The 8,786-nt window shown below is 44.0% G+C and overlaps 1 protein-coding gene across 2 annotated transcripts; it reads left to right on the plus strand.

The window, feature by feature from the left end:
* The first annotated feature begins 4,151 nt into the window (after positions 1–4,151).
* Positions 4,152–7,031, plus strand: ccno (cyclin O). Of its 2 annotated transcripts, XM_043701584.2 has the most exons (3): positions 4,161–4,650; positions 5,016–5,201; positions 6,087–7,031. In XM_043701584.2, the coding sequence occupies exons 1-3, from the start codon at positions 4,240–4,242 to the stop codon at positions 6,561–6,563; spliced, it is 1,074 nt and encodes a 357-aa protein (XP_043557519.1). In that variant the 5' UTR covers positions 4,161–4,239; the 3' UTR covers positions 6,564–7,031. The 2 variants fall into 2 exon arrangements, with proteins under 2 accessions (XP_087848208.1, XP_043557519.1); XM_087992082.1 differs by lacking the exon at positions 5,016–5,201 and having other exon boundaries at positions 4,152–4,650.
* Positions 7,032–8,786: the final 1,755 nt, after the last annotated feature.

Raw genomic sequence — 8,786 nt, forward strand, 5'->3', positions numbered from 1 at the left:
CTTTCTCAATGGTATGAGGTTAAATACAATGGATCTCCGAAGAGATTTGGGAGCTCAGATATATGGGTCTTTATTTTCTGCACCTTTTTGTGGATTTTTAATCAAGAAAGGTAATGGAATGCCACCCAGTCTAACTACATTTGATTTAACCCTTTCCTTCTCCCTATCTCTCCTTCACCTTTGATGGTTTGTGTTGCCCTCAATCGGCTTTGCATTAAATGATTTACTTGGGATGAATAGATGGAAAAAAATACCACGGTAATTTGATGATGGAAAAAAATGTTCAGTTTTGTGTAAAAGCGCTTTTGGATATAAGAAAAAAAGGAATGCCACACAAATCAACGCTGTGCTAGCCATTTGAAGGAATATCCAGCAGTATAGGGAGAAGATCAATTATCTCCTCTGCTCCATTAGGGTAAATGCTATTATCTTCTGTCTGCTACCTCTCACCCACTGTCTCTCTCCTACTTCACTCACAGTACGCCAAGGCAAAGGCTCTTTTTGTAATTACACAACTTAAGGAAGGGTGATTTTAACTATTTGAAGGAATCCATGCTTGAAGATTCAACGGTTCTGAGGAAGGGTCACTCGACCCAAAGCGTTAACTCTGATTTCTCTCCATAGATATTGCCAGACCTGCTGAGCTTTTAATCCCAGCAATTTCTATTTTATTTCTGATTTCCAGCATCCATGGTTCTTTCGGTTTTCTTATTCTTGAAAAATCAATTTTTTTAGTCGATGAGTTGAAATTACCCATGCATTACACTTTTTGGATTTAAAGTAAGGCTTTTGAAACAAAGAGCATTTAATTGGATAGTTCTAAAATTTCAATTCCATGAATACCACGTCAAAATGTGAATTAATGCCATTTTATTTGAAATCAATTGATTAGGACTGTGTAGGCGTTCCAATTAGCAATTTGGATCAGTTACATGAAACTCGGAATTGTACTTTTAATTAAAGTGGCATAACTCGTTCGACCATTTCTGTCTCGGTGAGGGAACAGCTTGTGCTGGCTGTCTTTCTACTAATCCCATAAACTCGGTGAGGCGTTAATGGTGCAGTGTATGTAGTTACCTCTCTCTGCTGCGGCGGCCTGGTATGTTTGTTTGCAATGGGTCCCGGCTCGGATTGCGGCAATGGTTGTGTGTATACAGAGAGACTGTGACTGGCGTCTGACATCACTGCCCAGGGGAGTCTCCTTCCATGAGTCCAGCGCGGCAATTCTCGCTCCCTTTTTGTTCCATATATTGGAAAGTGACAGGACGGAAACTGTCAACACAACAGGGCAGAGACTTCAGTAGATTTGCTAAACAGACAATGCATACTTTAAAGGCGGTTGGAACCCCATTGTATTTTGTTTATCGTGTGTGTTATTCCTGTTATCGTACCTGGAATTCAGCAATAAATACTAAATATGAAAATAAAATCTTCTATGTCAATTAATAGTTTACTGAATGCAAACATCCTCACATTAACATCAAATAATAAATAGCTCCGTCTGAGGGGTGCTTTATTTCAGAAATGACAGCGTGTATTCCTGCCTTCTGAGTTATTGCTGTTATACTTAACTAACAGGTACATTGGAAAGTTGAAAATCTTCCACCACTGTTAGTTTAACAAGATTTAAAGACGGGCGTGTTGTCTTCGCGTTGAAAATATTGCTTGACTGTCATATCACTGGTACCTTTATTCCTGACAGGTCATTTAAGACATGATACAAGACCATCAAATGCCAAAGCAAATGTAGCTTCTAACTTTTGCACAATTTTTAAACGCTGGTTTTCACTAAAAGTTCCCTGACAAATCTGTAGTTGATAGTTTTTTTATCATCATGGCCAGTGTAAGTTAAACACGTGCTATTTGTATAACAGTGTCTATGGAAGAATTACTGCAACTCTCTTTAGTTAGATATTTGTTACAATTGACTTCGATTTAGAGTTATAGAGATGTACAGCATGGAAACAGACCCTTCAGTCCAACCCGTCCATGCCGACCAGATATCCCAACCCAATCTAGTCCCACCTGCCAGCACCCAGCCCATATCCCTCCAAACCCTTCCTATTCATATACCCACCCAAATGCCTCTTAAATGTTACAATTCTCCCAGCCTCCACCACTTCCTCTGACAGCTCATTCCATACACGTACCACTCTTTGTGTGAAAACGTTGCCCATAGGTCTCTTTTATATCTTTTCCTTCTCACCCTAAACCTATGCCCTCTAGTTCTGGACTGCCCGACCCCAGGGAAAAGACTTTGCCTATTTACCCTACCCATGCCCCTCATAATTTTGTAAACCTCTATAAAGTCACCCCTCAGCCTCCAACGCTCCAGGGAAAACAGCCCCAGCTTGTTCAGCCTCTCCCTACAGCTCAAATCCTCCAACCCTGGCAACATTCTTGTAAATCTTTTCTGAACCCTTTTAAGTTTCACAACATCTTTCCAATAGGAAGGAGACCAGAATTGCACGCAATATTCCAAGAGTGGCTTAACCAATGTCCTGTACAGCCACAACATGACCTCCCAACTCCTGTACTCAATACTCTGACCAATAAAAGAAAGCAAACCAACACCTTCTTCACTATCCTATCTACCTGCGACTCCACTTTCAAGGAGCTATGAACCTGCACTCCAAGGTCTCTTTGTTCAGCAACACTCTTTAGGACTTTACCACTAAGTGTATAAGTCCTGCTAAGATTTGTTTTCCCAAAATGCAGCACCTTGCATTTGTCTGAATTAAACTCCATCTGCCACTTCTCAGCCCATTGGCCCATCTGGTCCAGATCCTGTTGTAATCTGAGGTAACCCTCTTCACTGTCCACTGCACCTCCAATTTTGGTGTCATCTGCAAACTTACTAACTATACCTCTTATGCTCGCATCCAAATCATTTATGTAAATGACAGAAAGTAGAGGACCCAGCACTGATCCTTGTGGCATTCCATTGGTCACAGGCCTCCAGTCTGAAAAACAACCCTCCACCACCACCCTCTGTCTTCGACCTTTGATCCAGTTCCATATCCAAATGGCTAGTTCTCCCTGTATTTCGTGAGATCTAACCTTGCTAATCAGTCTCCCATGGGGAACCTTGTCTTACGCCTTACTGAAGTCCACATAGATCACATCTACCGCTCTGCCCTTATCAATCCTCTTTGTTACTTCCTCAAAAAACTCAATCAAGTTTGTGAGAAATGATTTCCCACGCACAAAGCCATGTTGACTAACCCTAATCAGTCCTTGCCTTTCCAAATACATGTACATCCTGTCCCTCAGGATTCCCTCCAACAACTTGCCCACCACTGAGGTCAGGCTCACTGGTCTCTAGTTCCCTGGCTTGTCTTTACCACCCTTCTTAAACAGTGACACCACATTTGCCAATCTCCAGTCTTCCAGCACCTCACCTGTGACCATTGATGATACAAATATCTCAGCACGTGGCCCAGCAATCACTTCTCTAGCTTCCCATAGAGTCCTAGGGTACACGTGATCAGGTCCTGGGCATTTATCCACCTTTACCCGTATCAAGACATCCAGTACTTCCTCCTCTGTAATATGGACATTTTGGTTTGACTTTATTGGGATCTTGCTCTTTAGTATCCATTCAACGTTGTTTGCATGGTGACTACTTCATCTGGTATTGTCGGAAAATGTCAGGACAAAAACTGTAAATACAGTACATCAGAACACCGAGATTTCAATAGATTCGCTAAACGGACAATGCATACTTTAGAGGCGGTTGGAACCCCGTTGTATTTTGTGTATAAATATGCTAAGTTATCGTGCCTTATCCAGTCGTTGTACCTGGAATTTAATAACTAAGAATTTCTTTGTCTGTTAAAGGAAGTGCAGGTCTTTAAAACCTCTCTGCTGTTTTGACAATAATAATTAGAAATCGGAATTCCGGCCATCCAATTGGGAGCGAGCGGGAGTTTGTTGCTGGGCAGATCAAGGCGACCGATGTTGACCGCACAGTCGGTTGCCAGGCAACAGGTGGGCGGGGTGCCGGGGAAATTGCAAGCCCCTATTCCCCCCGCCCACAAGAAAGCAACAGGAGACGGGGGAGGGGGGAGGGAGGGAGCGATGGGCGGTCATTTAACCGGGAAAAGCAGCGGCACCCCCGCAGCGCCAGGGCGAGATTCCAGGGGGTTGGGCTAAGAAGGCGAAGTTGCAGCCGAGGGTGACTGCAGGCCCGGGTCAGAATGAAGGCTGAGCTGCTCAGTCCCGCAGCAGTTTGCAGCTATGGTTGCAAACGCGACGGGCGAAGAAGCTCCGCTGCAAGCGGCGCCCAGCCCCGGCAAAAGAAAGCGCTGGGCGGCTGCCGTCAGCGAGGATGTCACTCCGGAAGACAGGGCTGAGGGAGTCCCGGACGGCGCGGGCATCCGAGCGCCGCTGAAAAGACTCAAGTGCCCGAGGTACAGAGCCTGGAGCTCGGGGTCGGGCCGCCGCTGTGGCCTGGAGCCGTCACTTTGTACCCGCCCTTCAGAGGCGGACAGTGACAGTCCCGCCCTTCCAAGCTGCGACTCCCCTCGCCGGCTGACAGCTCGCCTCGATTTACAGTTTCTCAGGGAATACGGACAGAAATGCTACCACCTTAATCGAGAATCTGAGAAGAAATTTCATCCCCGGAACTGCCTGGCACGTCAGCCCCAGGTAAGAAGTAGCATCAAATCGGCGCCCCCGCTCTGAAAGCAGAACTGCTCAATGTAATTCCTGTAACCGCAAGAGTATTGGCGAACTTTTTTTATTTCAAAGAACGGGACTTTCTTGCGCTATATTAAACGGAATATACAATTGGCACAGGCAATTTGACACACTTTCTCTGATAGTGTTAAATCTTGCACCCAAGCACCACTCTCCTGTCCCAACACATCCGTTAATAAAATTCCCGATTCATTCACACACATTGCTCCCATCATGAGCGGAGCAGATGAGATGGGCACCGTTACATGACCCTCAACACCTGCCTGAGGGCAACCTGGCCGCATGTTTCTGTATGTTTACTGTCCCCTTCACAGGTAACTGCAGAAGACAGATGTAAACTGGTTAGCTGGCTGATCCCAGTTCACAGACACTTTAACTTCTCCTTCGAATCGATGTGCCTCACTGTGAACATTATGGACCGTTTCCTTCAAACGACCCCCGTGGCTTCCGATTGTTTCCAGCTTGTTGGAGTAACGTCGCTTCTCCTCGCATGCAAACAAGTGAGTGACTGGCTTTTCAATGCCGTCCCGGTCCTGTAACTCCCTTTTAAACAGCAAGTCCGCTTAATCAGAACGGAAGAAGCATGCATGCGCGTTTTTCAAAGTGGTTAAAATCAATCAAATATTGGTCATTATTTAAATTAATGTATCAATTCTTATTAATGTTACTGGACTAATTTCCCCCGATTCCTCCCCTGAAGATACTGGGTGATAGTAGGGAACATTTCCCTGACTCCCCAGAAACCATTTTTGTTAAAGTGCAAACCCAGAGAAAGAGCACCGGTACAGGCGGTGTCGTGACCTCAGTGGGGCGAGGGTGTGTCCTAAGTTTCTGTTGAGCAGAGTACTGTATTTTGTAAATTAGTTTCCAGAAACGCACAGTTTGCGGCATGTACCATTGGTTATTTTCATACCTGTAGCTGAAAAGGAGGGGAGCCTGCTCCTATAAGAAGCTGCGATCCCGGTGAGTGTACCTTAGATTACAGGAACTGCAACCTTGTAGCCCTTTTACTACATCAAGGCTCTCCCAACTTGTGTTCAGGCACGAAACGTGCCTCTTCGCCAATGTTCTGGTACTGCTTGTAAATCAATACAACCGCTAGTTTGAGACATAATGCACATAACCTAGAATGTAAATGGGATGAATGAGATTTTGCAATGTTTGTTGATAGAAACAGGAAATTAGAGGAACCGCTTTCCTGATCTGCTTTAGAAAGTGCCATTTTATGTTCAGCTTAATACGCCAAGTGGGCTTCTGGTTAAGAGACTGACAATATAGAATGCCCCTCAGTAAGTTACCAATGTACACGCTCAGTTCCTGACTAAATGGCTGTGGGAACTAACTCAACCTGTTGCTTATTTTTCCTCCAATGCCCATCTCTCCAGGTTGAAGTTTACCCTCCCAGAATTAAACAGCTCCTTTCTCTCTGCTGTGACGCGTTTACCGGGGACCAGCTCCGGAACCTGGAGTGTATCATCCTCATCAAACTCAATTTCGAGCTGCTCACACCGAGCGTGGACTTTTTCTTGGAGCATTTTACCATCACCAGAATAGAGCATGAACAGCCGCGCAGTCAGGCTGCCAGCTCAGAGCGCCTGGCCAGGCGCCTTGTCGAGCTCAGCTTCGCCGATTACTCCTTCAATGGATACCCGCCCTCCCTGCTGGCCAGCTCTGCCCTCATCCTGGCCGATCGGATGTTACATCCCGGGGGAGATCCCAGCTCGGAGCTCAGCGGTTACCCGCCCTGCCTGCTGGAGGACTGTGTGCAGAGACTGAAGTTGCTGGTAGCTTTGAACGAAGAGTCATTGGCTCCCTTGCAAGTGTTTGAGCCGACAGACAGAGAGCTCAGCACTGAGTTCTGACTATGCTTCCCAGCCCCTCACATTAAGGGCACCTCTGTTTTCGCACAGCATTGCATCAACGTTAATCAAAATCAAACAAAATCATAAGATTCGACTATATGTAGGTGAAGAAAACGACTGGAAATCAATGTGACTGTTAGTTTACATTTACAGATTAGAGTTTTAGTTTAGGTGGAACTCGTAAAGTCATTCACTGCATGCACATAGGGGTGATACAAAAATGTCATTAATGCGGGATTATGAGGGAGATAACAGAAGTCTGAAAACTTGACGATAATCTCTTTTTATTGTGAACAAATGAAACATATCCGACCTCAGCCGTGCTGTTTACTAAGGAAGAATAGTACTGTAATCTGTAAATATATTGTATGTATCTCATATTTTACAACGGCATTATGGATTTATGTGACTAAACATTAAATTATTTATTTAGCGTTATAGCCTAGATTTCTTTTCGTGTCTAATAAATTGTTCTTCTTACAAATCCTTCCAGATCTCATTTGTGTTCATCATTCAGGAATATTCTCTCGATTTCTCCAATTTCTTACCGAGGAGCGTAATAGTACACCGATTAATTCGCTCAGAGACTGAACCTAGAGCATTCCTCAGTCCCTTATTTTTGAATGTTCACAAATCGAATCAGAACCGAGGAAAAATTAAACTAAGGAATGTGCAATGAAATGACAGATAAATACAAATCTAGACTAACCTGTATGTGTTCATATCTCCAGCAATCCCGCAATTATCATACACAAATGTTGATAATGCCACTTCATTTGTAAATATTAACATCATGATTGTTCAGTAATTTCCCTCCAGGTTTAGTTTAGATTGGAGGACAAGTGGATGGAAAATAATCAGTTCATGATAACATTTTTTATCGAATGGAGAACAAACAGCAGGCACTAACTGTTTGATGCAGAGAAAGAAAGTATATTTATACACCTCATCCACAGGAAATCTCAAACTTCGTTTACCCTCTAACTTCACTTTCAATCATTCTGAGTTAAAAATCACACAACACCAGGTTATAGTCCAACAGGTTTAATTGGAAGCACACTAGCTTTCGGAGCGACACTCCTTTATCAGCGGCATCTCCAAATCAATCATTCTGAGTTGTTACATAGCCACACTGCTAAATTAAAACTTTCCACATTATAGGATCCGAAAGTCTCCTGGCTGCTGGCAAACTGAATATGAACGTCCCAATACGCTTAAAAGGAGTTTGTCCCGCTTGAACCCATTCTTAACGTTTCCACAGATCAGTTCAATGGTCAATAGACAATAGGTGCAGGAGTAGGCCATTCTGCCCTTCGAGCCTGCACCACCAGCAAGGAAATCGAGAGTAGATTATGACTGTGAGGAGGGGGGGAGGGGGGGGGGGGGGGGTGGGGTGGGATAGAGGATTGAATTGCAAGGAGCAGCACCAGAAATGTGACCTCGATCTCATTAAAAATAAAATACTGCGGATGCTGCAAACTCACATAAAAAACAGAAAATACTGGAAAAACTCAGCAGCTCCGGCAGCATCTGCAGAGAGAGAATACCTTCTGAAGAAGGGTCTCTGGACTGAAGACATTATTTGTATTTTCTGTTTATTTCTATCTCACTGTGCTCAATATCCCAAGTAAGGTCAAGAAACCTTAACTCCGCCCCTTTCTCCACAGATATCCCTGAGTTTCTCCAGCATTTTCTGTTTTTTATGTGATTTTCCAGCTTCTGCTGTATTTGATTTGGTTTAAATTGGAAGATTAAGGGATAATCTGATCCAGGTAATGACAGTGTTAAACCGGAGAGGATAGACACTTTTACTCCAGTTTTTCAGGTGGGAAATCGAAAATTAGTGGACACTGTCTAGTCCGGATGCAATGATTCTAGACTATTCTGAAACAAAATAAGGAAGCACATTTTCACACAAACTCTACCCCGCTACCCCGCAAATAACTCTACCCCGCTAATGTTGTGGATACTACGACACTTGGAGAGTTCAAGATTGGGCTAAAGTTTGGTCAAGCGAAGGGAATATAGATCAAAGCTAGATAACGCAGTCGAAATACAGATCAAACGCAATCTAAGTGAAGGAGGAAGAATTGAAAGGGCTGAATGGCCTACACTTGTTTAGAAAGCTCGCCTGCGATTACTGTTATGATAACACGTGCGTGTTTATAAAACAAAAGCTTTCTTGTCGAAATCAGACGCACGTAGTTTCTATGCAAATATGAA

This window comes from Chiloscyllium plagiosum, unplaced genomic scaffold (genome assembly GCF_037043375.1).
Source record: "Chiloscyllium plagiosum isolate Xiang-an unplaced genomic scaffold, Cpla_swu_hap1 HiC_scaffold_1, whole genome shotgun sequence".
NCBI lineage: Eukaryota > Metazoa > Chordata > Chondrichthyes > Orectolobiformes > Hemiscylliidae > Chiloscyllium > Chiloscyllium plagiosum.

What these genes read in the sequence shown, in the direction of transcription:
- ccno (XM_043701584.2), top strand. Translation starts at nt 4,240, where the DNA reads ATGGTTGCAAACGCGACGGGCGAAGAAGCTCCGCTGCAAGCGGCGCCC. An exon ending in GCCTGGCACGTCAGCCCCAG is followed by an intron (nt 4,651 to 5,015) that starts GTAAGAAGTAGC and finishes TCCCCTTCACAG; the next exon opens with GTAACTGCAGAAGACAGATG. An exon ending in TTCTCCTCGCATGCAAACAA is followed by an intron (nt 5,202 to 6,086) that starts GTGAGTGACTGG and finishes CCATCTCTCCAG; the next exon opens with GTTGAAGTTTACCCTCCCAG.